A 23,245-nucleotide genomic window follows, 5' to 3' on the forward strand; every position below is an offset into this window, starting at 1 on the left:
AATTAATTTTCTTCTTTATTATTAAAATATTAATTTCTATTATAAAAAATGTTATATATATACCAAAAAAAGAAAAAAAAATATTACCATCAAATTATAACTCAAACCGACATAATCCCTTCATATTTATCAAAAGGTCACGAGTTCGAGTCTCTTTATATCTTATAAAATGTGGAAACAAATCTGCATGGGTAGTGTCGAAGTATGAAGATTGAAGAGTGAAGAGACAAGAGCATGGAAGCAGCAAGGTGACAACAACAATTTCATTTTCATGTTTCTCTTTTTACTTTTATTTTTATTTTAATTTTTTCAAAAATGAAAAGAAAAGTAAAGAAAAGAAGCATGGTTGGAAAGACCGAAGGAGACACAAAGACCAACAACACTACGCTCTGTTTCATTCTCTTTACTTCTATTTGTCCCTTCACTCTCTCTCTCTCTCTCTCTTTCTTCTACCTTCTTCTTCCTTTTATTGCATTTTGTAACTTCAAATATTTTCGAGAAAACAGAGTCATCAATGTTTGCTGCTTCATAGTTTCCATATATGGAGCAGCTTGTCAACTTCATCATTCGCCCACCACGGTATCAATTTTTCCTCCTTCTTCCTCTCTCTTTATATATATTAACTTTTTACTATCAAAATACCTTTTTTTTTTTAATTTAAAAAATTCTGTTCATGAGAATCATAGAATTAACTCCTTTTAGCTGTCATTTTTGGTACATTCATTTATCAATGTATTTTGATGGATGCATTGATCTAAGAATTTGGCCAAAGATGACAGTGAAGAAGGAGCATTGCATTATGTTTTATCAAAATTTGATTTTGAGCTACCATTGTGAACTTAGTATCTGTAATGCTGGGACGAAAGAAACTAATAATAGGCATAGCAATCTTGCATTACAGATCAATTCCTCTTGCATAAAAGCATAGGAAATAGTGGTCATTTAGACCAATCTAACCAAGCTCAACTCGCCTTTTGCTTTCTGAAAATAATGTTATAATGATTAGACTCTTTAGTTCTTCTTTGGCCTATTATGTAAATGTTGGCTTGCAATTGTGTGTGTGTGTGTGTGAGTAGGACAGATGAATGTATGGCTTTTATACCTAAATGCAAACGAGAGTGAGATTCATCTTTTGGCTGTTTGTAAATTCTTGGCTTGCATTATCTTTTTGCAATATTTTCATTTCAAGTTTTACTTAAATTTTTTTGGTTGAATGTGTTATTGGCATGCAGAGCTGAATATGACCCCAAAACTGATTTACTGGAGCAAGAGTTCATGCTGAAAGGGAAGTTGTTTCAACGGAAAGATGTGGAGGTAAGGTTAAGTAATAGAGTTCATGCATTGGATTTATCGGAATCCTTATCACAATATAGTACTATCAGTTTGTATGATGTTCTGATGTTGTACAATTTAAAAAGGAAATGTTTTTCTTGTTGATTACATCATGTTTTAGTATAGTTGATATCCTTATTATGAACTTACAATTCAATATTTGACATTCTTCAGATAAAAAACAGTCGTGGCGACGTGCTTCAATGCAGTCATTACGTGCCTATAGTCAGTCCTGGAGGAAAGCCTCTGCCGTGTGTGATATATTGCCATGGCAACAGGTAACTCTGGGAGTTCTCTTTTTTAGCATGCAAATTAATGGACAAACGAGTTTTACTTAACCTGTATAGTTTCCTTTTATACTTATTTTAATTTAGTCTAAACCAATTATTTCCTTTTCTAACTAAATTATGCAAATTTAGGTGTTCTTAAGTTTCAATATCTTTTATGAGGTTCTTAGTTGGTGGTTGTTTGTTTGGGGACATGCTGAGTTAATATATTGAATGTTATATAGTCTTGCTCACTGTTTGTACTGTAATGTTTGTTGCAGTGGATGCAGGGCTGATGCCGGTGAAGCTGCTATAATTTTACTTCCATCAAATATTACAGTTTTTGCTTTGGATTTCTCAGGATCCGGAATTTCTGGAGGGGATCATGTCACACTAGGTTGGAATGAAGTATGTATTTGCTCAATAAACAATTTGAAAAATATCACATCTAGCTATATTGCTTTATGCAAAGTAATTATCCATTAATGTATTACCATAATTACTTTCTTGATGGGATCATTCTGGATCCTGTACCTCAATTACTATCTTTTATTAATCATGATTTTACTGTATTATTGATTTAAATTATGAAACTTGTCATCATATGCCAAAGGCAGTATAGTCATCTTGTCATTTACATAAAGTGTGTATATCAAAGTATTAAAAGAGCTTGAGTTTGTTTTGTCTTGTCTGTAGAAGGAACTTGTAAATGCTTTTTTTTTTTTTGCCGATTTTTTTTACTAAGATGATTAGTTAACAATCTTGATTGTTTTCAGAAAGATGATCTGAGAGCTGTGGTTAACTATTTGCGAGCAGATGAAAACGTCTCTCTGATTGGATTATGGGGCCGCTCAATGGGTGCTGTGACTAGGTACATTCTTTTATGTGTCACTTATTCATTTGATTTTGCATTTTGAATGTGATCAAAGAAAGCTTGTACAGCATTACTTCCCATGTTTTTATATGTCTATCTGCAATGAATAGTTCATACTTCTGTAAATCAATCACATTCTTGTGCAGCACACTGTCCATGTGCTTTGGCAATCTTAAAAGACAATCTATGAATTTCTTTATTCTAGCAGTTCATTTTTACCAGTACACATGGCTTTTCTTCTTAGCATACTGGTGGTATGATCTATTGCAGCCTTATGTATGGAGCTGAGGATCCTTCAATAGCAGGGATGGTTTTGGACAGTCCCTTCTCTGACTTGGTTGATTTGATGATGGAACTTGTAGATTCATACAGAGTCCGACTGCCAAAGTTCACTGTAAGTGTGTGTGTGTAGACTATAGACTGAGATGGTTTCTTAGTTATGGCTCATGGTTCTGTAGCATAACTGTTATGTTGATTTCTCCCTCCTCTTTCTTTTTGCAGGTGAAGTTTGCAATTCGATATATGCAAAAAACAATCCAGAAGAAGGCAAAATTTGACATAACAGACTTGAACACCATTAAGGTTAATTTAATTTTTTTTCCCTGTTTAAGGGTTTTAGTTGAAATGGTTTCTTATTTGCTTGGTTATGTGACTGATTAGTTTGACTGAAAAGGAGTTGGTTATCCTTCACCCACTTTGTTTTTATGTAACTTCAATTTAGAATCCGCAGCTAGTGTTGAGCTTGGTTATGTTGCTTGTTAGCATGCATGTAGCAACTTGATAACGGATCAGTCAGGTAGTTAGAGTGCAAATTTGTTAACAAAGTATATAAGGAAAGAGGCAGAAAAAAGAAAACAGTGCATAAATTTTTCTTGATCCTTCCTACATATGTAGCAACAGAAGTTTTATAGGAAATGTTTATCTGGGAGAACATTCACAAGTTTTTGTTGTTGGTACATTATTATATTCATTTGTTGTTTATTTGATTGCAGGCAGCTCAATCTTGTTTCGTTCCGGCACTACTAGGACATGCCATTGACGATGATTTTATACAACCTCATCATTCGGATCGTATTCTTGAGGCTTACATGGTAAGTATGTCTGTAGTTATTTGTTTTACTTTTATTATTCAATTGAAGACTGATTCACATCTCATCTTCTTTGGGCTATGTTGGGTAGACCAAGTTGAGAAATTTTGTAAGTCTCAGTTTGCTGCATTATAACATGTCTTCTAGATTGAAGATGCAACTATTAGGTTTCGGATCCATATTCATATTCAACCATATTAAAAATGTACGAATAACACATGTATTTATACACAAATACATGGTCTCAGATTTAATGGTTGATCTTTTGTTGCACATGGCATTTCTTATTCATGTTTGCACTTTATATGCCCCTCCATCTTCTCCTTGCCTTTTGAATATTTAATATGACTTTCCATGCTTTGCAGGGAGACAAAAACCTAATCAAGTTTGAGGGAGATCATAACTCTCCTCGTCCTCAATTTTATTTTGATTCTATAAACATCTTTTTCAACAATGTTCTGCAACCTCCCGAGGATGAGGTTGGGGAATTATTTTTTGACTTCACTAATGAATTATTTGGTAAGGTAAAAATTCACCATGCTCCCCTACTCTAGTACCGTTTCAGTCAAAACACAAATCTCCATTGTATTTTTGAAAAATTGACTTGTCTTTACTCAGGATGTTTGGAGATCTATGCAAGAACTAGACTATGAATTTGAACAATCGTCCGAAAACAAAGGCATGGATCAAGTACCTAGTGTCTCCTGACTATTTCATCTGCTTTTGGCAGCATCACTTTTATTCAAAATCTTACTTGTTTTGTTGCTTGTTGCAGAATCATCAACATGCTGGACTGTGGATGCTATTAGGCAAGTCCATTCAAGAAGACCAATGAGTAGGATGGAGGTTTGTCATTTTTACTTGTACTTGGTTTATCCTATGAATACTGCTTGAGTTTTGATCATCATGCATTTTAGTTTCTTACGTGTTTTACTACCTGAATTTATTGTTTTGTATGACATTTTTCAGGTTCCATCACATACCCCTTTGAAAGATGAACTTTGTGACCATGAGGTATTGCTTGAACTTTTTCTTTTTGCTGCATTACTTATTCATATGCCATATTTGGGAGACAAATAATGATTTAATGAATGATGAATGCATAAAACAGGATGGTATTTCCTCCTCATCAATGATAAGCTTTGAACTATCAAATGGTGGTGGTGGTGCCACTGTTCCAGCCACTTTGGATGATGATGCCGATTTTGTAGAATATCAACTCGAAGACCTAACAGGCTTTCCATCCAGTGCAGAGGAAGAAGAAAGAGTATGTCAAGTCATTGGCTTAAACTTGAAATTTCGAATACAATGAAAGATAAATGACTGTTTTTTTTTCTTTATGAACTTTGATGCATGATTCAGATGCTTAAGGAAGCAGTTATGGTGTCACTGGAAGACTTAGAAGTAACAAATCCACCAAAGGATGAATCTTCAAATCCTTTGCAGAAAGAACATGCTACAAACAAAACAATTTCCACTGCATCTGATGATGTATGTAAACCCTTGAAAGTTGAGTCAAATTCAGGCACTGAGTTTGGCAATTCAGCAAGTGCTTCTTCTGTTTGTAGTGATAGTTCTACTAGTGTACAGAGTTCATCAGAAACTGACATATCACATAACACAAGGGCCACATTAACTGTCGTCAGGACTCCGACAGCCAACGTCCTCAACGGCTTAATGCGCCGTTGGGATTTCAACCTTTTCAGAAACGATCGAAACCGATGATGAGTTTCTGGCATTATACTTAATCTTTTGTAACTACAAGGAGTATAGTTGTTGAAATGGTTGACATCAGAAATAGGTAAATGGTGTGTAAGTTTAGTGTGTTGAGATTTTAATCTAACAATCACCTAATATTCTTAGGTGTAAAAGAGAATCTGTGATGAAAACTTTCCTCATTGTTCAGTCATGCTTATGCATCATGTTATTGCTGTAATTATATCCAACTACTACAGGGTGGTAAAGAATCTGTTATGTTTTGTATTGGAATGGAACAAATTTTACTCTAAACGGTTATTTATTAACAACCATACCAAAAATAAGCTATCAAATCACTCAAATACGTATTAGAATATAACATATACATTAAAAATGACTTAAACAATATATATTCATATACAAATAAATAGTGACTGATTTAATAGTTAATTTTTTATTTGCACATAACATTTTTTATTAATGCGTTATCGCCTGAATGAATATTTAGAAAAGAATTTTATACGAATCATGTTCATAAGTAAGTTTAGATGATTTTACCGGGTTTGAAATTTAGTTTATAATTTATCTATTCTTAATATATAAAAGTAGATGGATAAATTTACCCACATTACTTGTAAGATATCTTTTTTCTCCTACTAGCTTACTGGGCAAAACTTTAGAATCAACCACTCAATTTTTGTCAAATCAACTATTATTTCTAAATCAGCAAAAAAGTAAAATATACAAAAAAAATATACAAGTAATAAAAATATATATCACTCAATTTTTGCCAAATAAACTATTATTTTCAAATCAGCAAAAAAGTAAAATATACAAAAAAAATATACAAGTAATAAAAATATATATCACTCAATTTTTGCCAAATAAACTATTATTTCTAAATCAGCAAAAAAGTAAAATATACAAAAAAAAAATACAAGTAATAAAAATATATGCAAATTAGACTGCAAAATTACCAATGACAATAATTAAAAATTAATAGTGTCTAACTAAATTTGTAACCTACAAGAATCAATGTCTATATTTATTATATTTTACCGTTAACAATACAATAAATTTATAACCCCAATAATTAATTTATTAATTTCTATAAATAACTCATTAAATGTAATAAACATTCATATTACAAATGTCATAATAATCTATTAATCTATTAACCAACTTGGGTTGGTCGAGTAGTCAGCTCACTCGTCCGCTTAAGCAAGTGTCGGAGGGTTCTTTCTCCTCCTACTAATACTATATTATCAACATCGCTTACTTAACAAAATTTTAGAATTAACCACTCAATTTTTGTCAAATCAACTATTATTTCCAAATCAGAAAATTACCAATGATAATAATTAAAAATTAATAGTGTCTAACCAAATTTGTAACCTACAAGAATCAATGTCTATGTTTATTATATTTTACCATTAACAATACAATAAATTTATAACCCCAATAATTAATTTATTAATTTATATAAATAACTCATTAAATGTAATAAATATTCATATTACAAATGTTATAATAATCTATTAATCATAATAAATTTTACGTTACAAACATTCAAATTTCATACTATTTGAACTGCTTATATAAGTCTCTCATAACTATTTCTTCAAATAATATGAAATTTAGCACAAAAAATTTATTTTCGCACTACACAACATCTCAAACTTACTCAATGGAGCATCATTCTGTAGACAATATCACAATTGGTTTATCAAACTCACAAATGAAGAAGAGTTTCTTTGCTTAGAAATGATTATATTAGATGAAAAGGTACAAAACAAACATATTTATTGTATTTTTAAATTGAACATTTTTTAACACTATTTTGAATTTGCAACACTTGAGACATTGTCTGACAGAGTGGGTCAAAAAAGAATATTAACAGGTAATTTCATTTTATATTATTTCAATTATTCTTATTAAAAATAACTTATTTAAAAAAAATTATACACATTTTTGTTCTTTTTATTTGTAGATGTCATTGGAAAACTGCATGCACATTAAGGTAGCGTTTGTTTTCGGAGACAGAACACAGAGACATGGACAATACATGTTTAAAAAGCTTTTGGAAGCAGAGACATGGACATTGAACATATTGTCTCCGAGAGACAGTTTTTTATACTTTTGTGTCCACTCTTTTATGAAGGACAATGATGGACACGAAATTTGAAAGAATGGACACAAACTTTTTTATAAATTTTATTTTCCTTTTTGTCCATAGATATTTTTATTATTCCACTATTACCCCTTCTTATTTTTCTTATTGCGTTGTTCTCAAAGAGGTACTTTCTTCTCTCTGCTCTTTCTCTATCTCTGCGTTATCTTTCTTTTTTTTTTCAGGTACTCTTTCCTTCTTGTAGAATTTTTTATTGAGCTGGATAATTTCTTCCTTCTTATGGTTTTTACTTCAATACCATTTTAACTTTGTATTATATTATTTGATTTGTAATAAAAATAATAACAAAAATAATTAATCTTAAAATTTTTGAAAGATAAAATTATCAAAGGTAAAATTGATCTTTTAAAATACTAAAAAATAATTTATAAGTTGTAATTGATTTTATATAATTTAAAAAAATAAGCTTTTTGAAAAGAAAAATCAGTTTTTAGATAAAAAAAATAGGTTTTCTAAATAAAAATATATTTTTATGTGCAAAAACTAATTTTTTTTCATGTAAAAATGGATTCTTTTTTAAAACTGATTTTTTATTTAAAATTAATTTGGCTTATTAACCTAAACAAAATTTTTTATTAATCAAACTCAGATTATTTTTTTTTGTCAATCTTAACCAGATGTATTCCTACATATTAATAATAAATTTAAAAATAAAATAAATATATTTATAAATTTTATTTTAATATAAATACTATTATATATTTTTTTATTAAAATTTTTTGCCTCTTCAAACATTTTTTTAAGTTCTGTTTGTACTCCTACGTATTCTTATTCTCTATTAAATTAGTTTATATTTGATGTAAAAAATTTGGAAACACAGGGCTATTTTAGTCATTTCATATAATATTTTAATTTTATCCATGTGTATCCAAACATAATATTGGACATTACATTAGTGTCTTGTACATCGTATCCAAATACAATACACAAAGAATAATTTAGTGTCTCCGTCCTATTGTCTCTGTCTCACTGTCATGTTTTGTCCTCTCTCTAAAAACAAACGCGGCCTAAGAGAGTAACAAAAAAGAAAACCATACAAATTCAAGACACATCTTCGAAAGAAGAATATACATGCAAAGATAGAACAAACAACACAATAAAAAATGTATGAGTAAAGTATCGTTTTTGTCCCCAACGTTTGGGGTAAGTCCTATTTGTGTTTCTACCGTTTAAATCATCCTATTTGTATCCTTAACGTTTATAAAAGTGATTCAATGTTATCCTACTATCAATTATACTAACAAATCAGATTATATTTTTCAATTATTCTCACTTGGATGTATTCATTCTCAATTAGGTCTCACTTAGATGTGTTCGATTTTAATATTATACCCATTATTTGTGTTTAGATTTAATTATGTCCTTAGAAAAGTGAATTATGTAAATGTTGTAGGAATTAGTTCTTTATTACCAGGGTTACTTCTTTATTACCTTTACTTTTTGTAGTTCCTATTTGCTGCTGTTTTCTGGAAAAAAAGGAGTTTGGTTTGATTTCCTGTCTGAGAATGTCTAGCAAAGGTCAGTGCTAAATTTGCGTTTTCTTCTACTTTTTTGTGCTTTATTCTTTCTTTGTCTGGAATGGAGAACTGTGATGCGGTTGATCCGCGTGGGTGGGTTGATGCCAGGGTAAGGGAATATGCGTCTCAGTTTGATGATGAGGAGTCGGTAAAGTTATTGGGGTCGGATTTGTGGGTTAGGAAAGGTAGTAACATTAGGATAGAGTTGTTGCCCTGTGGTAAAGAGGACCGAGTCTGTGACCAGTTGAAGGATTGGTCTTTCTTTTATATGTACAGCTGTTTGTTTACTGAGTTGGGGGTCAAACTGCCTTTTACCGAGTTTGAGTGTGGGGTTTTGTACTGGTTGAACTGCGCCCCTACCCAGCTGCACCCTAATTCTTGGGGCTTTGTACGGGCTTTCGAGGTATTGATGGAGTTACTGGGTTACCCCCCTTCTCTAAGGCTTTTCTTCTCGTTGTTTCAGGCTAAGGGGATGGGACGCGGGCTGTGGGTAAATCTTAGCAGTTATCCGCGTCGAGCTATCTTTGTTCTTTATAAATCTTCGTTTAAGGATTTTAAGTCGATGTTTGTTAAGGTGAGGAGTGTACCCGAGGAGTTTTCCTTCTATCTGAATGAGCATTTGGTCGAAAAGTTTCCCTTGTCTTGGTGTCCCAATTATAAGGGCTGTAACAGTTTACTATTAGGTATTGAATATCAATTGATTTTGACATAGGGATTTCTCCCATTGTGGTCTTTAGCCATATGTGTCCCATGATGGGACTCTCTCTCCGGAGAACCCAATTAGCTCTCCCGAGGAGGGCTGTATCAATTTTTCTGATAATTTCATTTTTATAAAGGTAGAATAAAATAAAACATCAGCGCTACTACCTAGATCCAGCAACATTTTTCTTACCAACAGTTCTCCGACCTGGATGGAGATTACCACGGGGTCGTCGAGGTTAGGGCTTGCCGATCTGAAGTCTGCTTGGTTGAAGGATATTGTGACGTCTGGATCTTTGTCCTTCTTTGGTTGTATGGTTCCTTCGATTGCTAGCATCGTCCTGTAGCTTCGCTTCCTGGCCAAGCTTGTTTGACCTCCGCCTGCGAATCCCCTTGATATGTGGATAATGACTCCTCTTGGTGGATCAGGAGTCGTCCTCTCTTTTTTGTTGTCATCGGCCACTGCTTGCTTGTTCTCAACCCTGTCCGAGTTTCCTCTTCTGCCCTTCCGGCTCTCGATATATTTGTCCAAGTGCCCTTGGCGTGCCAGCCTTTCCAGGAGGTCCTTCGCGACGATGCAGTCGTCCGTGGTGTGACCGAACTCTTGGTGGAAGGCACAATACTTTGTCCTATCTACGAACCTTTGATCCTGGTAGTTCCCTGCTCGAGCTAGTGGCTTTATGATTTTGGCGTTGAGGATTTCTCTGATGATGTTTTCTCTTCTTGTATTGAATCTGGTGTATGTGTTGTATTTCGACGTGGGCTTGGAAAGTTTCTTAGTGTCTCTGCTGCCTAGCGATCTGAAAGTTCTTTCTTCGTCTCTCCGATGTGGTTGTTTGTCCGATTTTTGGGCTTCTCGGAGTTCTTCGATCTCCATTTGGCCTGCCGCCCTTTCTCGGAATTTCTCTAGCGTCTTTGGCTTAGGTATGGCAATGGTCTCCCAGAATTTGCTGGGCCTGAGGCCGGCCTTGAGAGCGTGCAGGTGAACGGCCGGGTCTAAGTCCTGGATCTCCATAGTGGCGTCAGCGAATCTGGTCATGTAGTCCTTCAGACTCTCGTGCTGACCCTGTTTGATGGTGCCGAGATAGTCCGATCCATGTACGTAGATTCTTGATGCAGCAAAATAATCAATGAATGATCTGGCGAGATCCTCAAAGGAAAAAATTGAACCTGCGGAAAGTTTAAAAAACCAGAGTAACGCAGCACCATCAAGGTAGGTGGGGAATGCTCGGCAGAGAACGGACTCATTGTTAGGGCCGTTGAAGAACATCATTGATTGGAACTTCTTCACGTGGGCTCGGGGGTCGCCGAACCCCTTGTATGGCTCCAGTGCGGTGGGCAGCGTAAAGTTTTTTGGCATCTGGTAATTTGTGATCTCCTCGGATAAGGGGTTGTCGAGGGTGAGCTTCTCCTTTGGCGGGACGATGTTTAAAGGGTCTGCAGTGTCTTGAGCCGAGCCTTTGGAGCTTTCTCCATTGTTCTGTGTAGACAGCTCGGCTATTCTTCGTACTTCCGCTTGAAGCTCGGCGATTCGAGCCAGGAGGTCGTCCTGTGATAGTTGTGGACTTTCCTTGTCAGCCATGTTCGAGGATCGGGAATCCTGCAAAATAGAGTAGAAGACTAAACGAAGGAAAAAGTGGGGTTAGATGTACTCCGGCCCCACGGTGGGCGCCAAGTGGTTCGTCCGAACACTAGGGAGGCCGAGCTTAAGCGCTTCCGAGTAAGTCGCCACCAAGGAGGAAGAGCTTTACGTCGGCTGAGGTCAAACACCGCGGCAGAAATACCTACACAAGATACTCCGACGCTCAAGTCAGTAATGATTCTCAGTGAATGAGTTTAAAGTAAAGAGTAGAAGATTGAGAGTGATAGAACCTGACCCTTAACCGAGGATATTAGCTCGGTTTTATAGGAGTTGTTTTTACCGTTAGTGGATAAGTCCTAGTTTGTAGGTTTGGTTATGATATTCTGTTTTAGTGATTAAGTTTGTTGAGCACGTTTCCTATTTCTTCGATTGGCTGAGGCCGAACTTATCTGCGCACGTGCCGAGATTATCGGGCAGTTGATGTAACGTCGGCCTCGAATGTTTGCATGCCGAGTATGCCGGGCGACCGAGGATACATGTGACGTATCAAGTTTCAACATTTGATGAGCTATTTTTCGGTGTAGATCATCGATTCTATCCCAGACATTTGTATTCTAACTTCAAGAAGAGATTTTTAAAACTCAAACTAAAGCGTTCATGATGTGTAATTGATGGCAGGATAACATTGAATCACTTTTACAAACGTTAGGGATACAAATAGAACGATTTAAACGTTAGGGACACAAATAGGATTTACCCCAAACGTTGGGGACAAAAACGATACTTTACTCAAAATGTATATAACTCAACAATTTATAAAAAAACATGCCTTTATAAGAATCTACGACAGAAAAAAGAAAGCAAAAACTCTAACAATAACCAATAAAAAAAGGACGAGCCCACATAAGAAAATAATCAACCAAAACAAATACAAAAATTAAAGTACCAAATAAAAATATCACTTTATATAACTCCAATATCCAAATCTTTTATACTACAAATTATTTTAAATAAAACATTTTTTAAATTTAATTTTAATTTACACATATTTAATTTAATTGTACAAAAATATAATATTTTTAATATTTATTATATACTATCATTAATTTATAGCGTGCATCGGGTTTCATTCTAATTTTGTTTAAAGGTTTATACGAGGTACAAGGATGATTGTAGTTTAAAAGCAAGAAAGTGACGTGTAGAGTTTGTTAGTTGATTTGAGCGTAGGTTTTTGCGGATTCTGTTGAAGAACGTGTCAGTTAAACACATTCCCAAGCAACATAACAACCTAACACTCTCCACTTTCACACTCACTTCAATCCTCCTCTCAATGGCTTCATTTGCTCTCAGAAACGCAAATTCTAAGCGCCTTCTTCTCTCTTACTCTTCATTCCATCGTGTCCTATCCCATCATCCTTCTTCCCTCTACAGCACTGATGAATCATCTCCTTTGTCGTCCCTTGTTTCTCTTCGGAGATCTATGGCCACTTTCACTCGAACGTAAGTCTCTTTTTGCATCTTACCTTCAATTTTCATCATTGCATATATACGATGCACATAAAGAAAGTTCAATGCTTCATTTCTATCCAAGGATCAATCTATCAATTGTTTGTGTTACAGAAAGCCTCATCTTAACGTGGGAACCATTGGGCATGTTGATCATGGAAAAACCACACTAACTGCTGCAATTACAAAGGTCTGGGGTTTATTTCTCATGTCCTAGTACTTAATCTAGCCATGGATTTTTGTGTGTGTGATTCAGTTCTTGTGCTGTGGAAACAGGTGTTATCTGAAGAAGGTAAAGCCAAGGCCATTGCCTTTGAGGAGATAGACAAGGCTCCTGAGGAGAAGAAAAGAGGAATCACTATTGCTACAGTGAGAACTAGTTCTTTTTATGTCTTTGTTCAATGCATATTGTGAATGGTTCAGACCTAAATCTTTTAGTACTTAAATTTTGCCAACACTTTCTGATCTTGAAACTTGCAGGCTCATGTAGAGTATGAGACAGCAAAGAGGCACTATGCCCATGTTGATTGCCCGGGGCATGCAGACTATGTTAAGGTAGTGTTTATGCATAATGAATGCTCTTGTGTTTGTGTAAGACTCTGATCTCATTTTGATTGATTTGGCCAAATTACAGAACATGATAACTGGAGCTGCTCAAATGGATGGTGGAATTCTGGTGGTTTCTGCTCCGGATGGGCCGATGCCTCAAACGAAGGAACATATACTGCTTGCTCGACAGGTTCATATACTTCATTCTTTTAAATACACAAGTAAGAAACCAAGTTTTCCTAGAATCTAACTGAATAGCAAAACCATAAGTTGTTTTGTTTGTTTTTGCTATGATAGGTTGGTGTGCCATCATTGGTTTGTTTTCTAAACAAGGTTGATGCTGTTGATGACCCAGAGTTACTTGAACTTGTTGAGATGGAGCTTCGCGGTATGAAGCATTATGTCATATCTTTTTTTATTTGAATTCTTAACACACTTAATAATGTTTCATTTCTTGATTATTTATACAATGGATATGCATCTATCGGCAAACAACCTTTCTTTTTGAGCAGAGCTACTTAGTTTCTACAAGTTTCCTGGGGAAGAGATTCCAATTGTTCGAGGTTCAGCCCTGTCTGCCTTGCAGGGGACAAATGAAGAACTTGGAAAGAAGGCTATCTTAAAATTAATGGATGCTGTGGATGCATACATTTCTGATCCTGTAAGGCAACTTGATAAGCCTTTCTTAATGCCAATAGAAGATGTTTTCTCTATTCAGGTAAGTAGATATGGCACACATGTATCATAATTATTCTTATTAAGTATGTCATTCATATTGCACTGCAATTTTTGGTGGTGATGTTCATAATTCCCAATATATGAAGGGGGCAAGAGCAAAATGAGGGAGTTGAAATGTCATTATTAACATTCATTACTGCCTTCTTTCTTGAATGTTAAGGGGCGTGGAACGGTTGCGACAGGTCGTGTTGAACAAGGCACCATCAAAGTCGGTGAGGAGGTTGAAATCTTAGGACTAACACAGGTACATAGGGGAGTTAAACATGAATCACTATTATCATGTCCATGAGTGGTTTTCTTAATAATATATGTTCTACTATTCATTTATTTTTGTCCACAGGGTGCACCTATGAAGACTACTGTTACTGGTGTGGAAATGTTCAAGAAGATTTTGGATCAAGGACAAGTGAGTAAAATCATTTAAGTTCCATAAACCTTCCTTTTTCCCTTGGATTGGATTGATAAATTGGTTATCCTAATCTGAGTGTTTCTAGGCTGGTGATAACGTGGGACTTCTTCTACGTGGCCTGAAGCGTGACGATATACAGCGTGGAATGGTGAGTGAAATTATGTGACATAAGTTTGGGGCACTGATCCAACACTTTATATCAAAGTCGAAAACTGACAATGTCTTACTGAACCAATGCATATCAAGACAGCCAAAAGAGAGAGATCAAGTCAAAGAAAATAACTAAGAATAGGCTGTAGTTTCACCATTTCACTTAGGTTTGTGTATTCGCTTTATGCGAATTAACAAACTTATTCTCTGTTAAAATTACAGGTTATCTCCAAGCCTGGCACATTGAAAACATATAAGAAGTTTGAAGCAGAGATCTATGTCCTCTCTAAAGATGAAGGAGGTCGTCATACTGCATTTTTCTCTAATTATAAGCCTCAGTTTTACATGAGGACTGCAGATATTACCGGAAAGGTGCAGTTACCTGAAAATGTTAAGATGGTCATGCCTGGTGATAATGTGACTGCAAATTTTGAGCTGATGTCACCTGTTCCTCTTGAAGCAGGTATGTTGAACACTAGATATGCCATAGTAGACAAAGATCCTGAATCATCTGTGATATCGCCTTCGTAGAATCAATTACTGACGTTGAGTCATTGACTACTAGCTAATGTGATCTTTGAATTAAAGCAAATTGATATCATGGTCAGAATAGAAAGTTCTACCAAGATATTAAGAAATCAGGCCTATAGCTCAGTTTTTGGATGAACTAATGTTATCTAAACAAGATATATCATATAACTATTCTTCATTCTCTATATTGTATAAAATTACTATGAGTGGATTCAACTCATAATCTAGTCTTTATAGAAACTGCAAATTATTATAGTTACTATTTACTTTAAGTTCATATGTGCAACTTTCTTGTAGCTAAATTTAACGATACGATCAGACCGTAATCACATTTATGTATGATCAGGACAAAGATTTGCGTTGAGAGAAGGAGGCAGAACTGTAGGTGCAGGAGTGGTCTCCAAAGTGATTGCCTAAGATCCCGGGTCAAGAAGATTCTACAATTTTTTGTTCATTGATTTGTAAATAATTCAGGAGTAGGAACTGAGCAGCATTTTTAGGAGAATTCCATTATGTGACTACTTATTACACTTGGTGTTTTGGATCCATTTGAAGGCGTTTTGTTTTGTTCATTAGTCAGAGAATTATACTATTTTATTTGGATAATTTTTTACCTCAGGACAGAAAGTGGTTGATAAATTTTTGGATTGGTTAATAATGCCAATTTCTTCAAGATTCTTCTGACTCATTTTTACTTAGATTTTTATTGGCTGCATCACCAAGATACAAGGGCTACTATTTAATTGTGAACCTTTGTTGAAGATTACAACTTTAACTATGATTCTGGTCTAAATATAGATGACATGGAGTATAGTACTGAAAAGTGTTCCTCCTGGATTTTCATTAATAATTGGTCCTTACTGATACAAATCAATAAAGCATTGATTCTTCGACTGAAGAATCAAAATCTAGAGGGAAAAAATAAATAAATAACCATAAGAACCAAAAACCAAAATCAAAATTAATGTGGGAGAATACACATTTACACAAAACAAACAACAGTGTTACAAATTTACAATTTTTGCTCAAGGTTAACATGGATATTGATTTTACAATATGGTTCAAAAGTGATGTATTGCTTCACCTGTTTTCCAGCAACTTCAAGGCTGTCTCAACCAGTGAGTGAATTGTTAGATTGTGCCTGTTCAATCCAACAGTACCAGAGAAAACATTGAAGCTTTCAAGCTCTGATGTGGTTTCTAATACACCTTCTAGTACCTTCTCCATTCCCATATGCTTGAAGGTATCTATGTTTTCTGCTTTGTCTTTCATCATCGAAATCGCAAGCTCTATCGCAAACCTCCTTATCCTCGGCACCTTTGTTGCCGGATACTTGTGCTTCTTGAGGATATGTACTAGTATACTTGCCAGTTCAACTTCAGTGATTCCAGCTTCTTGAAATACATAGCTTGATTCCTGAGAGGACATGAATGTGAAAACATTTGCTGCTAATCCAACCATGACTTCTTGTAGCTTGTTTTCTTCTGATTTGATTGCCAGAAGTATCTGCATAATTCAGCAATTTGTTAAAATTCTATCTGCATAGAAACATAACATGAAGTTCTCATTCTGATAACACAAGATCATAATGGTGGGAGTAAAACTTACTGTTGGTGCTGCGGCCGTAACAACCTTTAGCTGGTTGAAGCATTCTGATCCACTGTAGGAGCATAGGTTTCTAAGAATCCTAGCAGCATGGACACGAAGCATCGGAGATTTCAACGAATCTACAAGCTTTTCGAGTACTTTCAACTTCAAAATTCGATGGCAATTCATCTTGCTTTCTAATGCCAGCATTGCTAAGGCCTCTCCAGCAGCAGTTGTTACATCTATCTGATTTTCAGGAATGTTCTGTTTGAAGAATATGTTGAACAATCCCTTAAGTATTCCACCTGTGCCTCCAATTCGCTCCTTCACATCCTCTTCCAAAGCAAGACTAGTTAAAATTTCAATGCTCGGTTTCTGTAGAAGAGGGTGGTTCTCTCCATACCTCAGAATATCTCTGATATTGCTGATTGTGAAAACTATCTCAGAAATCTTTCTTCGAAGTTGTTTCCCAGTTGAGCCTGTTGTGCTAACCAGCATCTTCATAAGCTGAAGTGATCTCTTCACAGTCACAACTTGTGAAGGAGTGACATTCACATTCTTCAGCAATCTTTCTTCGGCATGTGCGAATTCAATGATCTTGGGTAGCAGGCCTCTTGTGTTTCCAATCTTTCCACAGTTGTCATGATCGCGTGCGAGTTTTTTCAAAATCCGGAGTCCATGTTGGTTAAATGTCCAGAATCCATAGTTTGGATGATCAAATATGAGCTTCTTTTCTCCAATTTCATCAGCTGCAGGATTAGAATGCCTGTTAGTTTGGAGAAGACTTGATATTGACTCCATAGCTCCAGGTATCCCAGCAATGCGAAGCGAGTTCTGCTTCTTGCCTGCTAGTTCAGCTAAAATCTCTGCAGCCGAAAGCCTAATCTCTTCATCATTCTGATCTGTCCAATTCAACATCTCAACTAGTCTCTCCACAACAATTACGGAAATTCCAATCTTCTGAAGAGTGTCATCAGCAAATCGTGCACTCACTGCGAACCGGCGAAGTATTCTAGCCCCAATGAGCTGCTCATCAGGAGAATTTGAGGCCAGGAAATCCATAGCAAGAGTAACCATGTCCATCTTCAAGCCATCAAATATGCTTCCATTGACACACCTCGAATACGAGTCATAAAAGAATCTCCTAATAGAAACCATGCCTGTTGGCCCCAACTCACACTCTTTGTTAACCTCTTCCAACAATTTGCAGTAACTTATTTTCCATTCCCAATAAGCCTTCTCTGCCAAGAACAACAATGCCTCAGCCAGAGCCAAAGAGTAGAAGATAAAAAGCGCAGATTTTCGGTTCCTCTTATCAGTGTCTCCCTTTTCCACTTCTCCATAATCATGACTGATGAGTTTTATCAATGAGAGAACAACACAAGCAGTTGCAGATAGAAGCTGAAGCCAATAGAGAATCCTGCTGATATTCCTTGAAAGGGAAAACCATTCAACATATGGAAGAAGAGGAACATCAGAGCTAATCCACACTCGTGTCGTCGTCCTTGCGAAATTCTTCTGCTCTGGATTAACTACTCTGTCAATCCTCTGTTTGCTCTGTTCTGATCCAATGATAGGCCTAATGAAGAGCCTCTTGATGCTTTGAAAAATTGAGGTTGAAGTTGACCTTAGAATCTTGAAACTGTTGATTCCAACATCAGTAATAGACCATGTTGCTTGGTGCTGCCACTCAAGTTCATGGCTCCTACTGAAGATTCTAGTCCCTTCAATCAATAGTATGATTGTGATGAACCAAAAGTCGCTTTTCTCTAACGTGATGGCGAAGCCACCAAGGAGAACAACGGTTGCCCAAATGAATCCAAGAGTTCCAAGGCCAGTTGCTGATTTCTCAAGCACTGCAAGCCTTAGAGCAAAAAGGGTCAGCTTCTTTTCTGGTGCAGCAACTCCAGAAGTTGCTGAAGACACATCAGCACCATTGCTGTCCCTCGTTCCTATGCTGCTTCGCGGCTCGAAAACTGTGTTGCTTGTGCTGCTGTAGGCATTGCTGAGCCTCTGGAGTTCACCAACTTGTACATGAATGCTTCCATCTCCTTCCTCAGAACGGTTATGTTCCATCATGGGAAAAAAAAATACTAATATATATATATATATACACTACAACATGTGATGGAGAATGTTGAAAAAGAAATGAGATTTTGTTGAGGAAAATGTGGATTTTATAGATGAATGAAATGGAAGAGCTTAGAGGGTAAGTTTCTTATGTGGAATGTTGGGTGAAGAGTGACGCCAAGCTTCTCTTGCCATGAAATGTTTGAACAAGTTGCTTATGCTTTGCTGGCAATCCTAGTAACTTGGGGAAAGGGTTAACTTGCTTCTCCATGTAACTTTTCTGTAATCATTGGATTGCTTTCTCTTTCCATGAAATTTCATTATTTATAATCAAATATTATTGGATGATTTTACATATTTAATTAAACTAATTAATATAATACGTGTCAATATCTTAATTATTATTTTCTTGTGTTATAAACTCTTTAACATGAAAAAAATCAACTAGCCATTTATATTAAGAAATTAGGTTGTCTTTTACCAATATACGGTTCCTTTCACAACTCACAAGCTTTGACATTAATTGATAAGCTTAAAGATACATACCACTCCGTACAGGGTCATCAATTTTAATATGTTTGTTAACTACTAGTTTAGTCTTCTAAACCTTTTTGACATTCAAAAAAGGAGAAAATAATTGATTATTGTATTAAAAAGACAAGTTATAGTTCTGTACTTCTGTTCTAGTTGTTTAGTCTTTGAATGGAGGAGCTCTGGCCCAAAAAATAATTACAACATGGTTTATGATTTAGAAGTTGGAATTAGCCCTCTTCATTTACCAAATCCCACCATACATATAGTAATCTATTATCTATTCAAGCATGAACTTGATTTGGTATATGAAGAACTCGAGAAGCAAAACAAGTTGATCTTGTTCGGGAGTTGACCTAATAATTTTTATCCCCAAACTTTTCGTTGAACATAAAAATAATAATAATAGTAAAAAACTCTGCCCATCACTTTTCGGTTTTTTTTTTTTTATAAAAATAAAAGTAATGATATAATCTAACATTGTAATTTTTGGTGTTTTTTAAAAGTGTGAAAAATATACAAATCAGCAAATCCGACTTTTGTACCTCAAATTTTTTATTTTTTTAATAAAAATTTCTCTATCCGATTTATGTACTTCTCACAAATCGAACAGTCTAATTTCTGTACCTCTTACAAATCGGTTCCACATTTGAGAATAACACCCTAACAGTTCACATTTCAAAAAAAACACCATTACTACTCAAATATCAAAAACAAAAAGTATCATTTTTCATTCACGCCGTTTTTTTTTTCCATTAAAAACTCTGCAAAAATTGTTTCGGATGTATAGACCATAGAGTATAGAGTAATCCTAATCCATACAAGTCCGAGCATTAAAAAACTAGAGCATGATTAAAAGTAAATAAATAATAAAAATTAGAATTCAAAAAAAAAAAAGAAATACAAGAAATATTATTGTTATTATCGTGATTCTGAGTTAATATGCACATCTGATTATTAAAATAACCCATGTGAGACGCTTGGAGTGCACGTACAATGTACATGTTGCCGTACTTATCTGACTAAAAATCTATATCAAAATGAGTTGCTTGTTACAAATAATTATACTACTAATAAGATAATACTAATGATTGATTAAATAATTAACGAGTTACTTTGAAGGCTACAGCTTATAGCTAGTTACTAGTTACGCTGCTAATGTTTCATATATACATGCTGCCCATCTTGTACAATGAACAATGGGAATACACCAATCTTAACAAAGTATATGCTGCATTGATATATTGTTATTTTTCTTAAATTAAGTAACCAATATTATTATGTTAGTTGATTATTCTAAGAGAATGATTACATTATTATAAAATTAATTTAAGAATTCAATAGTAATAGGGTCTTAGCAAAACCATGTTTCGTTTTAGTTTGGGTCCCATCCCAGAAAGAAAGCGTATGCGCAAAGAGAAAGGGGTTCGGTGGAGAGGGAAAAAATAGAAGCTACAAAAGAAAGCAAGAAGGGGATATAACTAACTAAAGGACCATATTGTGACACCTTGAGCAGATTTAGCTTGCGAAATATTTTGGTTTTAATTTAGCGTACACGAAAAACAGAATGGACTTAACTTACAAGCTTAAGCCAATGGTTTTTCATTTGTTACAAATATACTTTTTCTTTGGTTTTATTCTGTCTCGTCATTCTAATTTTAGTCATCCATTAGTTATGATATGCATTTTATAAAATTGGAACTCTAGAAGATAGTAGATAAGGTGTAAAAATGAAGTTGAGTTCCATCAGATTTTCCATATCCTTACTAAGCATATCCAAATCTTAACAGAGTATATAAAAAGGTAAAAACTGCATTTAAGTTTGAGCTGAATACAGCTCTGATTAATTCCATTGTCTCATGAATCAGTTTGAAAGCTTACATCAGATCAGTGCACTTTTTCATCCAGTGAATTCAATTGAATGTCTGCATCAAAATATCCTACCAGATCAACGAACAAAATTAAACAAATCATATTAGGCACTGCTAAATTCTGTTCACCAAGAATTCAACACTTACTCCATCTGATGCTGTTGCTGACCAGCAGCAGCAAGAATCAGAGACAGCACTATGACATGTCTCTAACCATGAAGATATCATCAAGAACGTAGTGCTTGTCAATGACAACCAGAAGAGCGAAAATTGTAGTAGATTCCTCAGCATATCAGCTGTTATACATCAAAAACCTACGGGGAAAAATGGCAGAGAGACAGCATATGAGCTTCACTTCAAGTAGCAAAGAAAATAAAAGAAGTGTTACTCGTGAAAGATTAATCACCGAGTATTGCAAATCGCTTATAATACTATTAGTTACAACATAACATGTGATTTTATCATAGTTGATAATGATATCAATCCATAAGGATGCAGCAGTTCTTGTTAAAATAAGAAAATAGCAAACCTTGTCACTTCATGATTATTATCAAGAAAAGGCAGGTACACAAACAGAACTAGTAAATAGTTAAATGAATGACACACAAGTCAACACATTCCGGCAGAGAAAATCTCCAATTTGTGGAAGTTTTTTATTCTCCAAATTGCAGTATTTACACACAAATTTTAAACTTGAAAGCAATGCAATAAAAAACCCAACAGATTAACATAAAATGAAGAGAGTAATGAATAAACTATATCAATCAATCATACATACACCTATACAACCTGTGCAAAAAACTCATTGAGCTCACTATAGAGAATCCAATCCCTAACAGTAGATCAAACCCTACAAATTTCTATGGTGCATTCTGGAATTTACATAACACAGGAATCACAAATCCACAATCACACTATTAGTAACAAAGAACACAAGCAAGAAAGCAAACAATGCATATTTGCTTAGTAATAATACCTATATGACGGCACTCCTCTGTCTAACCCTAGCTTTCTCAGCATCAATAATAGACTCCACAAGCTTCACCGCATTCTCAAGCTTCCCCTGGGCATTCACTACACAATAATCAAAATTCTTCACGTGCTTCACCTCCTCCTTCGCCGTCGCTATCCTCACAAGCAGCGACTCCACCGTCTCCGTCTTTCAATCCACCAGCCTCTCCACCATCGCCGCCTCACTCTCCGCCACCAGAAAAATAAACACCGCCGATTTCCCCAGTACCTTCCTTAGCGTCTGCGCACCCTGTATATCAACCCTAAGCACAATATCGTAACCCTTCGCCATGAACTCTCTGATCTGCTGCTTTGGCACGCCCTTATAGTCACCGTACACCAGCGCGTACTCGAGAAGCTCGTCGCCCTCCACCATGGAGAGAAACTCCTCCTTCGAGACGAAGTAGTAGTCCTGGCCGTGAACTTCGGTAGGGCGCTTCGGGCGCGTGGTGGCGGTTATGACGAAGTGAAGGTTGCCGCGGGAGTCCCGGAGGCGTTGGATGAGTGCGTCCTTGCCGACGCCGCTGGGGCCGCAGATGACTATTATAAGCGGATTCGGTTCGGGTCGGAGGGGTTCGGAGCTGAATGAGGATCCGAGTGAGGATTCGAGGGAGCGGAGGAGTTCGGAGCGGTCAGCTTTGTCGATGGAAGGGATCCGGTTGGTGTCGCCCATTCTAGATGAGTAAGAGTGGCGCGTGGATATGGAAAGGCGCGTGAGGGAGTTGAGGAGGGTGGGTTTGGGTTTGGCGGTTATTAGTGGGAAGGTGGGGAGGGAGTGAGGGAGAGAGGTACACAACCACCTTCGGAACATGGGATTGGGACTTGGGAGAGTCAAGGGCAAATTTGTCACTCACTGTAAAAAGAACAGAAAACGTGATGCTTGCTTGCCTGCCTCCCTCCCTCACAGGTAATAATACTCGCTCTCTTTCTCAGATTCCATATCATCTTCTTATCTAGAATTAGTTTTAGATTTCACAAGCATTTCTATTCTCTCTTATTATTAGGAAAAGTCATTGTAGTTTTCTTTTGGGTTCTCTTCGTAGCA

The 23,245-nt window shown here is 35.7% G+C and overlaps 5 protein-coding genes across 6 annotated transcripts; 2 read left to right on the forward strand and 3 right to left on the reverse strand.

Annotated features, from left to right (window-relative positions):
- On the forward strand, positions 333–5,570 carry LOC107638565. Of its 2 annotated transcripts, XM_016341901.2 has the most exons (14): positions 333–579; positions 1,233–1,314; positions 1,507–1,610; positions 1,880–2,006; positions 2,375–2,469; positions 2,743–2,866; positions 2,974–3,054; positions 3,465–3,563; positions 3,926–4,084; positions 4,179–4,239; positions 4,336–4,406; positions 4,530–4,574; positions 4,672–4,827; positions 4,923–5,543. In XM_016341901.2, the coding sequence occupies exons 1-14, from the start codon at positions 542–544 to the stop codon at positions 5,283–5,285; spliced, it is 1,605 nt and encodes a 534-aa protein (XP_016197387.1). In that variant the 5' UTR covers positions 333–541; the 3' UTR covers positions 5,286–5,543. The 2 variants fall into 2 exon arrangements, with proteins under 2 accessions (XP_016197387.1, XP_020976209.1); XM_021120550.1 differs by lacking the exon at positions 333–579 and having other exon boundaries at positions 1,289–1,314; positions 1,960–2,006; positions 4,923–5,570.
- On the reverse strand, positions 9,700–11,247 carry LOC107635879. The gene has a single exon (XM_016339433.1). The coding sequence runs from the start codon at positions 11,245–11,247 to the stop codon at positions 9,700–9,702; it is 1,548 nt and encodes a 515-aa protein (XP_016194919.1).
- On the forward strand, positions 12,461–15,736 carry LOC107638566 (elongation factor Tu, mitochondrial-like). Its single transcript, XM_016341902.2, has 12 exons — positions 12,461–12,747; positions 12,868–12,943; positions 13,030–13,122; positions 13,234–13,308; positions 13,388–13,492; positions 13,600–13,690; positions 13,815–14,020; positions 14,201–14,284; positions 14,381–14,446; positions 14,535–14,597; positions 14,822–15,062; positions 15,477–15,736. Exons 1-12 carry the CDS (start codon positions 12,578–12,580, stop codon positions 15,545–15,547), a joined length of 1,341 nt encoding a protein of 446 aa, XP_016197388.1. The 5' UTR covers positions 12,461–12,577; the 3' UTR covers positions 15,548–15,736.
- LOC107638564 lies at positions 15,942–19,007 on the reverse strand. The gene is made up of 2 exons (XM_016341900.2): positions 16,739–19,007; positions 15,942–16,636 (listed from the first exon to the last, which is right to left on the reverse strand). Exons 1-2 carry the CDS (start codon positions 18,794–18,796, stop codon positions 16,211–16,213), a joined length of 2,484 nt encoding a protein of 827 aa, XP_016197386.1. The 5' UTR covers positions 18,797–19,007; the 3' UTR covers positions 15,942–16,210.
- LOC107638568 (guanylate kinase 3, chloroplastic) lies at positions 21,037–23,222 on the reverse strand. The gene is given in 2 exon segments (XM_021120551.1): positions 21,037–21,485; positions 22,166–23,222. A coding segment is annotated over 1 exon segment (846 nt). The 5' UTR covers positions 23,012–23,222; the 3' UTR covers positions 21,037–21,485.

The sequence above is a fragment of the Arachis ipaensis genome, chromosome B04 (genome assembly GCF_000816755.2).
Source record: "Arachis ipaensis cultivar K30076 chromosome B04, Araip1.1, whole genome shotgun sequence".
NCBI classification, from domain to species: Eukaryota; Viridiplantae; Streptophyta; class Magnoliopsida; order Fabales; family Fabaceae; genus Arachis; species Arachis ipaensis.